General features: G+C 32.0%; 4 protein-coding genes across 4 annotated transcripts; all 4 read right to left on the bottom strand.

Annotated features, from left to right (window-relative positions):
* On the bottom strand, window positions 287–2,431 carry LOC104702344 (GDSL esterase/lipase EXL3). The gene is made up of 5 exons (XM_010418197.2): window positions 2,006–2,431; window positions 1,528–1,658; window positions 1,204–1,434; window positions 699–954; window positions 287–591 (listed from the first exon to the last, which is right to left on the bottom strand). The coding sequence occupies exons 1-5, from the start codon at window positions 2,283–2,285 to the stop codon at window positions 398–400; spliced, it is 1,092 nt and encodes a 363-aa protein (XP_010416499.1). The 5' UTR covers window positions 2,286–2,431; the 3' UTR covers window positions 287–397.
* On the bottom strand, window positions 5,568–7,668 carry LOC104702343 (GDSL esterase/lipase EXL2). Its single transcript, XM_010418196.2, has 5 exons — window positions 7,229–7,668; window positions 6,581–6,711; window positions 6,258–6,491; window positions 5,838–6,093; window positions 5,568–5,752 (listed from the first exon to the last, which is right to left on the bottom strand). The coding sequence occupies exons 1-5, from the start codon at window positions 7,527–7,529 to the stop codon at window positions 5,574–5,576; spliced, it is 1,101 nt and encodes a 366-aa protein (XP_010416498.1). The 5' UTR covers window positions 7,530–7,668; the 3' UTR covers window positions 5,568–5,573.
* On the bottom strand, window positions 9,643–11,594 carry LOC104702342 (GDSL esterase/lipase EXL1-like). The gene is made up of 5 exons (XM_010418195.2): window positions 11,194–11,594; window positions 10,824–10,954; window positions 10,495–10,728; window positions 10,113–10,368; window positions 9,643–9,996 (listed from the first exon to the last, which is right to left on the bottom strand). Exons 1-5 carry the CDS (start codon window positions 11,501–11,503, stop codon window positions 9,803–9,805), a joined length of 1,125 nt encoding a protein of 374 aa, XP_010416497.1. The 5' UTR covers window positions 11,504–11,594; the 3' UTR covers window positions 9,643–9,802.
* Window positions 16,083–16,939, bottom strand: LOC104702341. Its single transcript, XM_010418194.1, has 2 exons — window positions 16,733–16,939; window positions 16,083–16,632 (listed from the first exon to the last, which is right to left on the bottom strand). The coding sequence occupies exons 1-2, from the start codon at window positions 16,880–16,882 to the stop codon at window positions 16,276–16,278; spliced, it is 507 nt and encodes a 168-aa protein (XP_010416496.1). The 5' UTR covers window positions 16,883–16,939; the 3' UTR covers window positions 16,083–16,275.

Here is a 17,639-nt window from a genome sequence, read left to right as displayed (position 1 = left end):
TTTCTAAGTCTTTTTAGACGTCTAGTCCTTGTTGTCTAAGGAAGCCAAAAATGCATGAAAGTGGTGAGAACACACTGGATGAATGTCTGCATGTATCATGAAGATAATAATTTCATATATCTGATGACATAAATACCACACAAAAAAAAGAACTATTTGTAAATATATTTACTTTAATTAAATTAAAATTAATGATGTATACAGTCAGATGTTTTTGTCATGTAGACTCTTATTCCTCCCTATGTATTGGAAGAGGATCTAACTATTAGAATGATAAATTTTGAAGTAAAACAACAATAGATATTTATTATATTTAGATCGAATACAATTTTCAAATGATACAAACAAGATATGATAAAATACAACCAATCATTACGCCGTGAAAATAGTTTTAAATTCAGACGAACTGATCAATAAATTTGTTAATCAACAATGAGACTAACACTTTGTAAGTATGCTCGGTAGGATGATAACTGTCCCAAAACACATGACTAGACACGTCGGGACATACAGAAGATGTGATTTTATTGCACAACACAGCAACTTCTATGGCTCCCGTCCCGCAGCATCCTTTATTAGCCACTTTAAACCCTACAATAACCCAAATCGTAACTTTCAAAGATGTTACCTATTTATATTCAAGTACAACGACTAGTAAATGCATGAAAATTAAATGAATATAATGTTTTAAGTATTACCGTAATTTGCAGGATTCTGGATGATATCCAAAAGAGGATCATAGATATTAATGTAGATCGGTTTGATACCCGGTAGAGTTTTACGCAACATATCCAGTTTTGGCGAAAGCTTTGAATTGAAAAGCTTTGCTGCTTCGTTGTAAGTGTCAGCACAATCTCTCAAAATACCTCCTCCTAAGGTTCTCTGGGATGGTACACACCCAATTGGTGGTGCACTAAATACAGCCAGCCTTCTCACTCCATATCCATATAGTTTCTGTCAATTTCATTTCCATAATATAATCATTATATTTCTAGAATTTCATTTATTTCTCTGACTCATATTTTTATATAAATATAATTTTGGTAGATAGCCATCTATATTTCAAATGTTTTTTCTTATTTATATATATATATATATATATATATATATATATAATGTTGTTACAATATACTAATGTAGAAAGACTATATTAAAACTTAACAGTAGTATTAGGCTTTATTCAAAGATTTGAGAATAGCTTACAGCCACAAAAGCTGAGGCAGAGTCAGACATAAGAGTGGTATAGGAATCGACGTCGTATTGCGGTCTTGCACGAAGAGTATAGTATGTATTGGCTATGTCATCGCTGCCTGCGACCACCAAGAATAAGCTGTTGGCTATTATGAAGTCTTTTCTTTCTTCCCCAACTATATTCTTCACTTTCTCTATGTACTCCTCGAAATAAGTTAATTGCTCTTCTAATGATATTACTGTCTAATACCATCAACAAATGAAACCAACAAGTTAAGATAATTATTAAATCAAATGATACAAAAATACCATGATCGATAGGTTACATAGTCTTACCACGAGTTTAGGTGTTATAGGATCATAACCAGAACCTCCTGACGCAAATGATACACCGGTTAAAAGATCTTTGGAGTTTAGCTTCGAATCGAAATATGCTGGTACATTTAATTTTATTCCAAATTCTTCGGCTGCGTACAGAGCATGAAATATAAATTACGTTGTTTTAAAAAAAAATTGGGTTTTAATGATATTTTTTGTAATAATCATATAACTGTAGAAAAAAAAAGCCTACTAAATTGTATACGCATAATTATTTGAGACAATTGATGTTACGAGACTGATTTTTAACTACTACTAGTTCTATAAGGGAAAAGAAAACAAATGATTGCTCAAATTTATTTTGCCGTAGTCATTACTTGTGTCCTAGTAATTAATGGTCGTTACTCCTTTATATATAAATGCGTGAAAATCTAATTTTACATTGACTATTCGCTTTACGTACTGAAGCTAAGAAATAAGAGTAAAGAGAATGGACCTAGCAAATCGACGGGGACTCGTCCGTCGCAGAACCTCCCTGTTGCAACTCCACCTTGGAAATTGATACCGTAAGGTTGAAAATCGCACTTAACTACGGTTTTGACATAGTTGTTCATTCCGGTGTCGACGATGGAGTCTCCGAAAGCTATTACGGCCGGAATAATCAGGTTTGGTGGCAGCTTCACGGCGGCAATCGTGTCAGTGAGAATGAGAACAGACAACAAACATAGTTTCCATGAAGACCAAGAACAGCAAGACCAGCTTGTATTGTTTTTCATGTTGCTATAATGTAATGTGGAAATATGAATAATATTTTCTTTTTATAACAATGCGTTTGCTTCCAAGTTCCAAGTTTTACAACATAACAAGGAGAAACACACGATACTCTTAATCAACTTTTCTTCTATCCTATCACACTTATTTATATATATAGACAGACACATTTCGATATATAAACTGTATTTATATATTTGTAATGTATATATATGCGCAATGCATATTACGTCGTCGTGGATATATTGTGGACCGTAGACTAAGACAAGAGCGAATTAATTGCTTGAAACATTTTGAGAAATAGATTAGATTTTTACTTCTTATAATTGGAAGGGAGGAGTTAAAAAAAATGCACTTTTTGATAATAATTCTTGAAAATGCACTTCTTTATTTTTTTAAATGAGAAATGTACTAACCTCAACCATAATTGTCTTTTTTGGCATATATATTTTAGCTGCCTTTAACAACATACAACTATTAGTGCGTCTATCGAAACACGTATAGTCAGCAGAATGTGACAGGCAGAGTATGACAGACAAAATAGATTAAGTGCGAATACGTTAACGCTAATTAAACATAAATGTTAAAATTTCAAGATATCTTAATCTCTCACTCTAGATTCTAAAAACACCTACGTGGTATATATATCCATATTATCATGCGGTTATTCAACTTTTTTCTTCATATCGAACAATTTTGACAAGTGTTTGGAAATTTAATGAAGGCATGCATCAGATTGGTGTTACAAGTAAATTTGATTATTTCTTCGGTGAACATGTTTATCTACCTATCATCGTTCGACCATCAGCAATCTCTGCACGAGTAAGTTTAACTTCGGATTTTTATCAAATATTAAAAAACTATATAGTATTACAGAATTTTTTTTAAAAATGTCTCTTTTCTAATACCATTTCTCAAAAATATAATATATGTATATATAAATTATAAAATATAATGATAGATACTTGTAATATGATATATATATATATATATATGTTCTCTTATTTCTTTTCATTTTTATTTTATTTTACACTCTTTTCATATGACAGTTATGCTACGCTTGAAATATGATAATAGTAATTCTAATTAATTTAAGTAAGAATCTCATGTTGATATTTGAGCATGTGATGTAAACTGTTACCAAACTACAACCTTATATGTCATCATAATTAATAGGACACCGAAGATCTCTAGAGCCCAACAGGCTCAGAATATATATGTTGGTATTGTTTTTAGTTTATTTCATAACGTATCATTTTTGTTTGGGTAAAAAACATATCTTGTCTTATTTTAGAATCCTTTAATAATAGACATAAGAATCATGTGATAAGTACGAATTAGAAAGAAAAAAGTATGAACAAAGACATACGTAGCTAGGGACCGCAGGGTAGATGTAGATCACAAGCAATAGGTGATACTACTATTTCCACTTAACTGAGTGTGAAGAAGGTAACTTTCCATATATATACACGTGAAAAAGGTACAAAAGAGACTTTACGAAGAAAATAATTGGGGCAGTCAGAAAATATAGCAAAGGTAGAAAAAAATGTTTGTATATTCCTCGAGAAGCTTGCTGTTAATGCTACCTACATAACAATGGTCCAAGTCTAATAATTATAGAATATATATAGTAAGCCAGAGCCCGCAAATATCCGAAAAATCATGCTAATTAATTAAGACTAAGATATATCAACAAGGCTACTAAAATGTGGAATTTAATATAGTGATTCACACAACCATATTATCGCCCAACCACTATCTAACCTAATTATGTTTCTATAAACATGTGCAAACAAAAAAAAAATTATAAAAATCTTGAAATAATCTAGGTTATCCCGTTTTATATTGCTTTGCAAATTTTAAATGAATACATACTAGCGTTATTTGTAGACAAGACAACTGCAAACTTAAAACTCTTCTTTTACAGTGAAATCTAGGTAAAAAGTTAAGTCATTATAGTTAAATCAGAAGAGAAAATGTTGTGATGATCAAATACTATTCCCTTTTGTATAATCAGTACGGAAATATTACAAAACGAGAAATAATTATGATATAACTACGATATTTAGCTTGGCTAGAACGTAAGCGTAGATTTTAGCTTGGTTTTGCCGTATTGATTGCACTTGAGTCATCGTATACAGTATACTATTATATAGTTTATATATACTCTAATAGTATTCATATATATCGTAGAAGATAGACCCTGTTCTGTCGTGGTTGTATTCATCTATAGTAATAACTCGACAGCGACAAATTTAAGTAATGACCAACTAAGCTGATCCATGAATGAAAAAAAAAAAGGAAAAAAAAAAGTATATTGAAGGCGTTTTGATTTTGAATGCGATTTGATAACCATACATTATTGTGAAATTAAATTTGATCATTAAATAGTGGGTCCAATATGCTAAAGATATCAAACTACTCACAGAAATAATAGGTCAATTTTTTTATTTATCTTATCCAACGTGGTAGATAATTAGAATGAGAACTACTTACTTACTGTTTCAGCCAATTGTTTCATATAATAAAATCAAAGAATTATAGGCCGAGCAAGCCAGTCGTGGCAACTGGCAACAAATGATGCATAGCCTAGACTAGATAAGGTGTGTCTTTAATTTGTGGTCTAAAGATAGAGAGTCCGCTTTAAAAATGGGAGCTACGTGTCAAGAATAATGTAGCTATTGCTATAATATTTTTTTTTTAATGTTCTTTTTTTATCTTTGTTTATTTATAAATTTTTATTGGTCAAAAAGCTTACAATTTTTCTTATGTAAAATAACAATTGAATCGGCTTATATACAAATTTTAATCAATATCACAAATCAGCTCTGTCGAGACAATCGATTTTTCTCCAACACCTTGAATAGGCTCATCCGTTATTGGACTTCTTCTTCTTGTTTCTCGATGAGTGGGCTCTCGGTTGTAGGCCTCTCTTTCAACTTTCAACCTCCGAGTTTAATTTTTTTTTTTTTTTTTGTTGAGTAGGTTATTGCTTTTGATAATTGTTGTGGGCTTTTTGTAACAAATATGGTGGGTAATTTTTTTTTTATAACTTTTTAAGTTTTGGTATGTATAGTATCAGTAACCATAGTAAAATCATCTTAATAGTCTAGACCTAAGGATGGTCATAGACTCATAAATCGAAATAGCTCCAAATTTTCCTTTACTTTTATCATTGCATGAAATTGGCAGCACATAAGAGATGGCGTTGGAAAAATATTTGGAGATCACTTCTAATAAGATAATCATAAAAAGACATGTTAAATCAGTAAAACATGTAGTGGCGATCGAGATCATATATATCTCTCAACATATTTTGTTGCCATAATTCTGTAAGTCTTCTCAGTCGGATGGAAACTATCCCAAAACACATACTCATCTCTATTTGGACATACGTCCGCTGCAAAGTTGCATAAAACAGCAACTTCAATGAGCCCAGTTCCACAACACCCTCTATCGACCACCTTAAATCCTGTTACAAACATACAATTTCATTAACATTTTGATGAAAATAGAAATGTTGGAAATTGTTCACAGTACGTAATACCAACGATTACCATATTGTTGAGGGTCTAGTATGATATCAAGAAGAGAGCCATATATATCAACGTAGATTATTGTTTTCTCCCCTAAAGTTCTTGACAAAGAATCCAAATTTGCAGCGAGCTTAGCATTGTAGAGCTTTGTTGCATCATTGAACCTAACAACACAATCTCTCGTTGGTCCCCCTGCTAAAGTTCTCTGTGATGGGACACATCCTAGTGGTGGTACACCAAATACTTGTATTCTTCTCGCCCCATATTCATGTAATTTCTGTAAGTACCACATCATTGAAAGACAAAAAAAAATTAAGGAAAAAACAAAGAGTTAAAAAGTAATTTTCTTCGCTCCATGAATTATTGTACCATCTCAAATGATAGCTTCCCAAATTAGCTAAGTAAATAATGTATAGTTAACTAAATATTGTTCATACGTACTAGAGCAAAAGATCGAGCGTTGTCGGCCATAAGAGTTGTGAAGGAAGAGACGTCATATTTATGTTGAACAGAAGGAAGACCAAAGTAGGTGTTGGTTATATCATTACTGCCGCATATAACCATGATCAAACTGTTTTGAATTATGAAATTTGTCCTTTCTTCCCCAACCAATTTCTTTAACTTCTCTATGTACTCTTCAAATAATTCCTGTTGTTGCGGTAAAGCTATTCCTCCCTTTAAAAAACAAGATTAACTAGCATTAAAAAACAATCACGTTTGTTTTTATAGAGATAATGTAAGATTTTAAATGTTTGATTAGTTACCGATAATTGGGTGGTGAAAGGAACGTAACCAGCACCACCAGACGCAAATGTTACGCCGGTTAAGAGATCTTCTGGTTTCAAATTTGGATTTCGGTAGGCCGGTATAGTTGGTTTAATTCCGAAATTTTCCGCTATGATCACAAGCGAGATAATATTATTATTACCAGTTATATTATAGCTTTATATCATAAAAACATATTCGGCCTAAATCACTTTCATGTTTCGTTTTTTTTTTCAGCTTTTATACAACTCAAGAAAATGACACATACTTGAAAACACACAAAAAAAAAAAAAAAAAAAAAAAAAAAAAAATCAGTTTTGCTAATATTGAATTNAAAAGATAGATCACATGTTTTACAGAGAAATACTCAACCACTAGATTAGATGTCCTAGACTGATCTTAGTTAATGCGTCTAATATAATCAGCCATTCACATCGTCATTAAATAGTGATGGTACCATTTTTCAAGTTTCTTTGTACTACAAAAACTAGTCACTCCGTGAGATATATTCAGTACGATGTACGATACAATAAATAGGAAATGAAAGAAAGAAAAAAGAAAAAATGTTTATTTCATGAGAAAATGTGGAAAAGATATTTTAAAATCAGTTGCATTGTTGCATCAACAGAAAGAAAAGTGAAACTTACCTATAAAATCAGTCGCAACCTTGCCGTTGGAAAATCTTCCGGTAGGAACGCCACCGTCAAAATCGATGCCGTAAGGAGGATAATTGCATCTAGCCAACGTTGTCTTAATATCATCATTATTTCCGGCATCAACAATAGAATCCCCAAACACTATGATAGCCGGAATCGTTTCGTTTGAGGGCAGCTTCACCAAAGCGTTCGTGGTCGTCTTACATAACAACACGAGAAAGAAGAGAACACACCAAAATAGACTCGAAGGAGAAAAAGTAACGTGATGATCAATCATACTGTGTCGTTTCATTGTTGCTCTTTGTATTGCAATTTGCAACAGATCTTGTTTTAGTTTGGAAGCTTTTGGAGTGATGACTGATGCGTAAAGCTTGGATCGGCATGTATATGTCTTAAACAGATGAGGACTTTTGGGTTCAAAATGGCTAATAGCCTAGTCTAGAACATTTAAAGTTGAACTAGAGTAGCATACTACTTCTTGATACGTAACGTAACCCTTAAAAAACGATAATAAATTTTGGATATATACTGAAACTACTAGATTTTTCATTTTTACCGCAAAGGTAAAGGAAGGTAAAATCAGTTAAAAAGTTACCATTAATTAGTCAGGCAAGATAGGAACCATTATTTAAATAAAGGGGGATTTTTTTTTTCATATGAATTCTCATTGGGTCTAAGGTGTTGTTCGTTTGGTGAACCATACGCAGTATCTGGACGCATGTGCAGATTGTTGTCTGTTTAGTGATAATTAAAATAATAACTGGATTAGGTATTTGGATGAGTTTTGAAAACTCATCCAAAAAACACTAAATTTCTGAATGAGTTTTTTTGGAGAGTTTGGATGAGGTAAACTCATCCAAAATTGGTAAAAATCAAAAATACCCCTATTTTAATTAAATAATTACAAAGTATTTTTTCTTAATTATAATATCAACAAAACCCTAAAATCTCAATTCTTCGTCCTAAAATAAAAAATAACATTTTTCCGTCAAAACCGCAAAATTACGGTTTTCCGTCAAAACCGCAAAATCTTTTTTTCCACCAAAACCACAAAATTTATTTTCCCGTCAAAACCGCAAAATTTCATTTTCCCGTCAAAACCACAAAATCTTGTTTTCCCATCAAAACCCCAAAATTACGTTTTTCGCCAAAAAACGCAACAACGCAAAAATATGTTTTTCTGTCAAAACTGCAAAATCACATTTCCTGCCAAAAACGCAAAATCACAGTTTTCCGCCAAAAACACAAAATTTTGGTTTTCGGCTAAAAATGCAAAATCTCGGTTTTCTGCCAAAAACAAAAAATCTCAATTTTCCGCTAAAAACGTAAAATCTCTGTTTTCCGTCAAGACAAGGGAACTTTATTTTTAAATATTTATTTAAATTTAATATGAAAATAAGCTAAAAACATGAATACATTATAACCACTAAATCTTCAACATAAAATAAAGGGGTTTTTTTGTCATTTTACATATATTATATTCAGATGCACATAAATCAAATTACAAAACAAACATAATTTTATCCAGATACAATTTCTGGACGCATAAACCAATAACGCAAACGAACATCATTTAGATGTTCAGATATTGCGTCCAGATACTGCGTCTTGATACTGTATCCAGATATTGCATCTAATGCACCAAACGAACAGAGCCTAAACCAAATCGGAGTTTTCTTATTGGGCTTTTTTTATTCGTGATTTTTTTTTTTGTTTCTTTTCGTTTTTTTTTTGTTTCTTTTTCTGTTGGTGATTTAAAATTTTAAATGTACAAACCAAATTAGAACAACAATGTTTCCAGCATGGTTTCTTATTTCCCTAGTATCTGAATTAATTGAATATATGTGATCTGAGTTTGACTCTTCACTTGATTAAAACACAAATCAAATTCGTCTCTCGATTGAAATACAAATTGATTGTAACCATATAATTGAACGGATAGTGACCTCTTCGTAGTCGTAATAATGCTATCATGTGATGTATTACAATTGAGCTCATATCGACTGAAAGGAGTTCCAGCTTAATTAGAATTTTTTTGTTTTCATTTTCACTTTCCTAATCTGCTTTTTTTGGGTCATGTTTTATTTTCCAACGAAGAAAAAGCATTAGCTGCTTTTGGGCCTGTGGTAATTAGATTTTATTGGGCCTTATGTTTAATTTTTTGTATCAACCTTGGGCCTTTTATTTGGCTTGACCTTTGGTTTTTCTGTTTTTTTTTAAATTTATTTATGGTATTTTGATTTTTTGCAATAAGTTTGAGACTTTGAGTTCTATCAGGAGTGACTCTGTGACAAGTGATTCGAGGACTAAAATCAAATCTTTATTGGTTGGTACTATTATTGCAGAAAATGGAAAAGAACAAAATAGCCGAGTTTGCTAGCAAAATTATAATCATACAGGAAATATACATGAATCTTGTATATATATAACCATCAAATATCATATATGAGACAATTATAAAGCCTTGAGGAAGAGAAAGCTGACAACAGTGTAATTTCTCTTCTAATTGGAATGATTATTCAATACTGTATCGACCATAATTAATGCGAATAGAAGCTATATCGATTAGAAGAATCTGTCGAAATATTTATCAAAAAGTTTTGCAACTATAATTCTGTAAGCTTTTTCAGTGGGATGAAAACTATCCCAAAACACATAATCAGATCTTATGGGACACACAGCAGCTGTATAGTTGTTGCATAGCGCAGTAACTTCTATTAGGCCGGTTCCGCAACATCCTTTATCGCCCACCTTAAATCCTATGAGATTCACAAAATATATATATACAATTTTGTTAAAATAAATTTTTACAAATTATGTTGAATAATATATTGGTTAAATGAAATAACTAGAAAAACAAATAATGAATGATTACCATATTGTTGAGGGTTTAAAATGAGATCAAGAAGAGGACTATAGATGTCGATACAGATTATTGTCGGGTCTTGTAGAGTTCTTGACAATGCATCAATATTAGCTGAGAGCTTAGAGTTGAAAAGTTTTGATGCATCATTAAACCTTGCAACACAATCTCTTGTAGGTCCTCCTGCTACGGTTCTCTGCGAAGGAACACATCCTATTGGTGGTGCACCAAATACAAGTATTCTTCTAGCTCCATATCCATAGAGTGTCTACCACCAACATATATAAATAGAAAAAGTCTTTTAATAAATGAAAAGCAATGTTTAATTAAGACATCATAACTATTAACTACTAACCCTTATTCGTTGTATTATTACTACTATTAATTCTTTTACCTGAGCAAATGAGCGAGCGTTGTTGGCCATAAGAGCGGTGAAAGAAGCGACGGTGTAGTGGAGCTGAACCGGAGGGAGAGCAAAGAAGTTGTTGGCGATATCGTTACTACCACATACAACAACGAACAAGCTATTTTTAATTATGAACTGTGTCCTCTCTTCTCCAACCATTGCCTTCAGTCTCGCTCTATATTCTTCAAAATATTTCAATTGTAGCGGTAACGGTATACCTCCCTTAAACAATAATTAAAAAAAATTACTATTGTTTTTTAATAGTAACTTCTTTAGATGCCCTAAATTAAATGCATAGGAATTTCAAAATTAATTACCGCTAATTTGGTTGTCAAAGGAACATAACCAGCACCACCAGAAGCAAATGTTACACCGGTCAAAAGATCTTCTGGTTTCAAATTCGGATCTCGATATGCTGGTATATTGGGTTTAATCCCTAACTCTTCCGCTGGTAGGACAAAAATTAAATATTATGAAAAAATTATATAATTGTTAGATTGCTACTGCTTGGTTATATTTAATTAAGGGAAATCTAGCTATGATGCAAGGTGGCAAACTTGGTGTTTTGACTTTATCGTACACATCATTGTATAGAGTAAGAAAAATCGAACTATTCACGGATTGCAAATCATTAGTCAAGTTATATGTATTATATAACGAAGAAAACAAGTTTACAAGCAAACTAACCAACAATATCACCAGGGACTTTGCCATTGGAGAATCTTCCCGTAGCAACCCCACCGTCAAAATCAATGCCGTAGGGAGCATAATCGCATCTAGCTTCTGTTATCATGTCGTCGTTATTTCCAGCATCAACAATTGAATCTCCAAACACTATTACCGCCGGAACGGTCGTGTTTTCCGGGAGTTTCACTAAAGCATGTGTAGTTGTCGTAAATAAAAGCACGAGAAAGAAAGTACACCAAAATAGCATCGACGAAGAAGCGAGACAAAAATAAGGAATGATGTGATGATGAACTGAACGAGGTCGTTCCATAGTTGCTATGACGTATTGATGTAGTGTGTTCGTGCGTAAAAACAAAACATATACTAAAAAAATCTTGCTTCTTTAAAAAGTTTGGGACGTGAACGACAGATATATATAGTCCTCTTCTCGTTTCCAGTGTAGATATTTATATATATCCATGTCTAGGTCATGATGTGCTTGGTTTAATTGTTGTCATTAAACATTAATGGCAAATTGACATAATTTTTTGTCCACATGTTATTCTAGTATCTAAGTATGTGATATGGGATCTAAATGGTAACATAGAAATCAAAAAAACATTCAGCAAATTTCTGCCAAATTCAGCAATTTTGCTAGATTATTTTGCCATATTTTGTCAAAAATCACAAAAAAAAATTAGCTGAATTCATCAGTTACCATTTAAAAATGTGAAAATTCAGCCACAAATAAATATTAAAAATTTAAGTTAGATTCAGTAACTCAACCAGATTTCTCGTTACCATGTAAACCCATAGTTAAAACAACAGTTTCTAATAATTAACAACGTACTTTCCAAACAAATGCAAAGAATAAATCAATTTTGTTTGAAAGTTACAATATTTGAATCATATATGAATAAATAAATCAGTATCCTAGGTTTTTCAATATCCATAGCCTTTTCTTCAAAAAACATTAAAGAAAAAAAGATGGCTAACTACACGAAGTATAAGAGAATACATAGTCACACATACCAAGTATACTATTGTATCCTCAACTACACGAAATATATGTATTACATGGCCACATGCATGAACTATATGACGTTATGTGGTCAACACCATAGACATACAATCCGGTACACCGGTCGATTGACTCCGACGCAGATCGACGTTAACTCCGGCGAAGACCGACGTTGACTCCGGCGTTGACTAAAAAAATTGTATTCTAAATTTTTTTAAAAAAAATATATTAAATCATTAATAGTTTTTCATGATTAAAAAACATATTCAATTCAATATATTAATATTTTTATATATCTCAAATGTATTCATTCTTATAATTAGTTAATTTTTATTTTTAAAACATAAACTAATAGTTAAATAAAAATCATTGATAATTATTTTCAAGATGTAATATAAAGGTATTTGCAAAAATATTTTTATTTTATACCCTTTTGCAAACATACCCTCTATATTGTTTAGCTAAAATCAATTTTTTGTATGTTTATCTTTTATATATTAGAAGTAAATATTGTGAATTTATTTTGTTGTTGTATACATGTTATTAAGAGTATGCAAATTTTATAGTAAAAATATCTAAAATTTTATACAACATTTACTATGCAAACTATAAAATAAAGAGTCATATACTCAATCTTTTGCATATTATTTTTTTTATAATGAAAGTAGTTGAGTTTGATTTTATGATTTTGTAGTATTTAAATAATCTTATTATCAAAGATTTATAATTAATCATTATTTTAGCTTTAAAAATAAAAATTAACTAATTATAAGAATGAATAAGTTAGAGATATATAAAAATATTTAGATATTGAACTGAATATATTTTTTAATCATGAAAAACAAAAATGTTTACATAATATTTCTTATTTTTGAGTTTTAATAGAAAAAAATTAATACATTTTTTGGTCAACACCGGAGTCAACGTCGGACTTCGCCGGAGTCAACGTCAGTCTTCGCCGGAGTCAGTCAACCAGTGTACCAGATTGTATGTTTATGGTAATGACCAGATAACGTCATATGGTTCATGCATATGGCCATGTAATACATATACTTCATATAGTTGAGGATACAATAATATACTTAGTATGTGTGACCATGTATTCTTCTATACTTTAGCCTTCTTTTTTATAACATTAAAACACATATGTTTAGTTGGACGTATATTACTGTCCACCCACCAACATTAATTATATATGTATATAATTAACCAATCTTAATTGTATGGTAAAATTATAGTAATATAAGGGATCTTGCTAGCTAGTAACCATTTCTTAGACTTATTAAGATTGTCCTTCCGAAAGCTTATCAATCACATGGAGTATTAGGACTATATTATATACGATTGTCCTTCATTCAATGCTAGTTAAGATTATAGTAATCAACACACAAATAATTGTTCACTTGCTATTTATTCAAACACATGGACGTTAATTAAGTTTTACCTAGAAAGGAAAAGTTGTTACGAATTGGCAATGTAGTAAAGCATAACAAACGTCACGTACTGCCTGTTTAGAGTTTTTTACTCACATGGAAGTGAATAGATATATTTTTTTTTTTTGGAAGTCAAACATGTCACCATTTCGCTTTCTTTTAGGGAAAAAAGTTGAATATGAATATTAAATACCGGCACTTTCCAGTTTGCGTACCCAAAAAAAAAAAAACAATTCCTACATATGGTAGTCAAAGAGCCAATTAAGTATTGTAGATGTACAATCTCATATGTCTAAAAGTGTATATATATATATATATATATATACGTGACTTAACATTTGTACCGAACGATGTGTTTACATGTTTCTCACCTTTTATTAGCATTTCTCGAATATAGTTTCATCTAGTTATGGAGATAACTGAACAAAATTAATAAATTTATGTTTTATTAGTTTATACAGTGTATAATATTTAGAACACGGTAGATAATACCATCAAATATTCTACAATCTTTGTCTACGTCACCACGTGCTTATACTCTTCCAAACTCTATCAATGTCTTATCGAAGTATGTGTTAACATCGGTGTTAAATGAGATAGGACCCATAATGCCACGATTCGTTCACCGGTGGAGCAGTAAATGCAAATTGAGTTTTCTTTCTAATTATGAAATAAATAACTTCAAAATTCGATCAAATAAACACGTAACAAATTTCCATACTATATACGAAGTATATATCTCTCTCTTATCAAAACAGCTAGAGACACTACAGCCTAAGCATTTAATTAAAGTACACATGACAGCAACCGTTACCGGTTTAAGTACTTTTATTTCCATGAACAAATTGCTAATCATATAGTCAAAAGCTAGGAGGTTGCTTGATCTTCTATTGTCTTATCATAGTCATGACTCATGTGTCACACATTTTTTTTTTTCTTCCACATTATTTTATAAAAAGAAAAGTCTTATCAAAAGATCGGGCAAGTTAGCTCTAATCCTATTTTTGCCGATTGGACAAAATCGGTTTAAATCATTGTGACAACAAAATAGAAATTTGAATCTATGTGATGTTTTTCTCATGTCAATAAAAAAGGAAAAATTAGATACTGGGAGAGGGAAGTTTTAAATGATTCAATCATATTTATATGAAAACTCTGCAGTATATCACATCGAAGACGATACGACAATTAACAGTTGTGCATTTATTCATGTCTCTTTCTGTTTAGATCAGACATATACCGAATTTTGTTCTGTTCTTAATTTAAGAGAGGTCCGCTACGCGTACTCATCTCGGTCACCTAATTTTTATGTAGTGCATAGGGGCGGCTTTACTTTACAACGAACCATTACGGTGAGTTTAATTCGAATATTACAAATCGCACACAAAGTTTAATGCCTGATCCATTAGTTTCTTTGTCCATATTTAATAGTCACAAATAAAATGACAGTGTTTCAACCAATAGGTTATACAGTTACGATAAAAATAAAGAGCTGGTTGTAATCTGATGTATTAGTCAACTTTAAAAGTTGCGCCACCACATTTTGGTCGAGGACCTCGAGGTTAAGATTCAAAACGCGGCTAAGAATTATCCACATGTGATTCGTCTCCTATCCACGCTTAAGTATAATAACGACCCCAAACAATCTGGTATCGTGGGGCATAGAGAAAAACAAGTAGTAAGATCCAACATTGTACTGAGTCATCGACAGATTCAGGTTCCACGCGTCTTATTTCCTTAACCATATCGTCCATATCAACATCTTGGAAAAGCATAGATAATTAATATTGATAACTATTAATCATGGTGATTTTTAAATCAGCAAAACTTTAAACGAGTAAAATCTGGTCGTCACAATGGATCATTTCAGTTTATGAGTATATAAACGAATTTATAACAACTTCTGGCGACATAGACACTTTTCCAATCTCTCTTACAAGTAAAATAGTAAAGTTAGCACTAGTAAAAAGAAATCTGGTGTTAACGTACAATGTTAATTAAAAAGAAAATAAAAGAGAGGAATTTTTCCATGTCATCTATTTTCTCTTTTCCGTGATCGATAATATACAAATATTATGAATAATCATATGGTTGTTATAAATAAGATAGCATATTGTTATGATTATAATTGTAGTTTTCATTCTTAGTTTTTTATAATACTTTTTAAGAGGCTTAATTTTATCTGTCTTGTGACACTGATGAGTGTAACAATAGAGTTTTAACGTATGTAATATATGGTCGTATCAATAAAAATATTACGTCAGGTATATTTCTCCCTACTCCATCGTTATTATATAATATCTTTCCCTCTTACGTGACGAGAGTTTATTAATATTAACATTGTCTATTGTAGAAAGTGAATTGTTGTAATTGAAAGATATAAATCTTATATTATTGTGATATGTTACATTAGTTTTATATCTTCTTTATGTAAAAATCATGTGCATGTTAAGTGGTTTTAAAAAAAAAATGTAACCATGTTCATGATACATTATAGAATAATTAGACTTCTTTTCAAAAGCTTCTCTCTTCCTATACAGCGTTGGTTACATAACAACTCTAGGAAGTGGGAACATTTTAACCAGACGTCCATACAAAAAAAAAAACACACGTAACTATAAGAGTCACAATTTTCAAATCCCGCCAATTTCAAAGACGGCGACGTTTGCACAAACGGGTCCTTGCTGTGTCGAAAGGATCATCTCCATTTTCACCAGTGGACGACTCAGCCTCCTCTGCCGCATTATTCTCGTCAATACCTTTCATCGCCCTCTCTCTCTTTCTCACTTTCAAAAGCCTTCCCGCGAGATCTCTGCACAAGTCCGATTTCTCATCCGACGTTTTCCTCCAGAATTCGACTTCTGCTAATGCTTTTCTAAGACGAATATCCATTTCTACAGAATGTTTCCTCATGTCTTCGATGGCTTTGTCTTTAAGTTTCATAAAAAAGACGGCTCTTTCCTCCATACTCCTTAGTTGAGTACACAGTTCTCTTGTCATCTGGTTCTGCACATTTCTTAATCGTAAATAATACATATGTTGATATTCACAACAAAAAAAATGGAACAGATCATAATCATATCAAATGATAGAGATCGATCAAAACCTGTAACATATGGTTGATGTCAAATGCTTGTTGATGATAAGGAGCAACCAAGCCTAGAGGCATCACTGAGGGTTGGGGTTTCTGAGAAACTATTCGATTAACTGGCGTGATACTCAAAGACAGAGTCAAGTCCTCTTGAGCTCCTTGCATCTTTGATAAATATGTGATACAGAACGTTTTTATTGCGAGAAAAGTGTTGCAAGTAAATAGTTGAGCCCTAATCAGTTTCGACACAAGTGTATTGAATTTATAGGAAAAACCACAAGCGTAGAGAGACGCGAATGTTCAGAGATACAAAACGCATCTGTAACTGTAAGAAACTGATGAGTTGCGACTTCCCCCCGCCAAAAAACTAAAGCATCGTTTCGACAATAGAGCTCTGTTACTATTTAGTTTACAATGGGCTTTGAGAATAGAGCTCTTTTGTCCAACAACTAAATTTAGGCCCATTGGTTGAAAGAGGATAGGGTCTTTATGAAAAAACAAAAGACTCGGGCCGAGCCTTATAACCCATAACAGTAATTTACGTATCTACCCCCTCTATGATATTTCCATTGTTAGGATTAGGGTTTTTTCCCGTTCTCTATAATGTAAACTTACTAAAAAGTCCTCAAAGTGACCGACTTTGCCCGAGTCGGTGGATCTCAGGATCTCAATCGTCTATAAATCCGGACCTTCCCTTCAGTTTTTTTTCTTTGCCTATAACATTCCCAACGCGCTTGTTAGCTCTCTTCTCATCCTACAAGCTCTAGCGGTCGAGACTCGTTTAGGGTTTCTCAAAGAGATTGAGCTTTCTGGGTTTAATCTCGATTGATATTCTTGTTTGGGTTGGTCGATTCTGAAAGCCAGCCTTTTTGGGTTATCTTAGTTTAGGAATCGATTTCATCCCTAAATCCCCCCCCCCCCC

This window comes from Camelina sativa, chromosome 7 (assembly GCF_000633955.1).
Source record: "Camelina sativa cultivar DH55 chromosome 7, Cs, whole genome shotgun sequence".
In the NCBI taxonomy this organism is placed as follows: Eukaryota; Viridiplantae; Streptophyta; class Magnoliopsida; order Brassicales; family Brassicaceae; genus Camelina; species Camelina sativa.
Note: the sequence above shows the minus strand (reverse complement) of the source record. Positions and strands in the feature narration are given on the sequence as shown.

Bases quoted from the DNA above. Each gene is read 5' to 3' on its own strand.
- LOC104702344 (XM_010418197.2), bottom strand. From the start codon at position 2,285: ATGAAAAACAATACAAGCTGGTCTTGCTGTTCTTGGTCTTCATGGAAA. The intron at 1,659-2,005 runs GTCCATTCTCTT...CTCTGTACGCAG, and splicing joins AGTCCCCGTCGATTTGCTAG to CCGAAGAATTTGGAATAAAA. The intron at 592-698 runs GTAATACTTAAA...GGGTTATTGTAG, and splicing joins CCAGAATCCTGCAAATTACG to GGTTTAAAGTGGCTAATAAA.
- LOC104702341 (XM_010418194.1), bottom strand. From the start codon at position 16,882: ATGCAAGGAGCTCAAGAGGACTTGACTCTGTCTTTGAGTATCACGCCA. The intron at 16,633-16,732 runs GTTTTGATCGAT...AGAAATGTGCAG, and splicing joins ACATCAACCATATGTTACAG to AACCAGATGACAAGAGAACT.
- LOC104702343 (XM_010418196.2), bottom strand. From the start codon at position 7,529: ATGAAACGACACAGTATGATTGATCATCACGTTACTTTTTCTCCTTCG. The intron at 6,094-6,257 runs GTACGTATGAAC...TGGTACTTACAG, and splicing joins ACGCTCGATCTTTTGCTCTA to AAATTACATGAATATGGGGC. The intron at 5,753-5,837 runs GTAATCGTTGGT...TGTTTGTAACAG, and splicing joins ACTAGACCCTCAACAATATG to GATTTAAGGTGGTCGATAGA.
- LOC104702342 (XM_010418195.2), bottom strand. From the start codon at position 11,503: ATGGAACGACCTCGTTCAGTTCATCATCACATCATTCCTTATTTTTGT. The intron at 10,955-11,193 runs GTTAGTTTGCTT...TTGTCCTACCAG, and splicing joins AGTCCCTGGTGATATTGTTG to CGGAAGAGTTAGGGATTAAA. The intron at 10,369-10,494 runs GTAAAAGAATTA...TGTTGGTGGTAG, and splicing joins ACGCTCGCTCATTTGCTCAG to ACACTCTATGGATATGGAGC.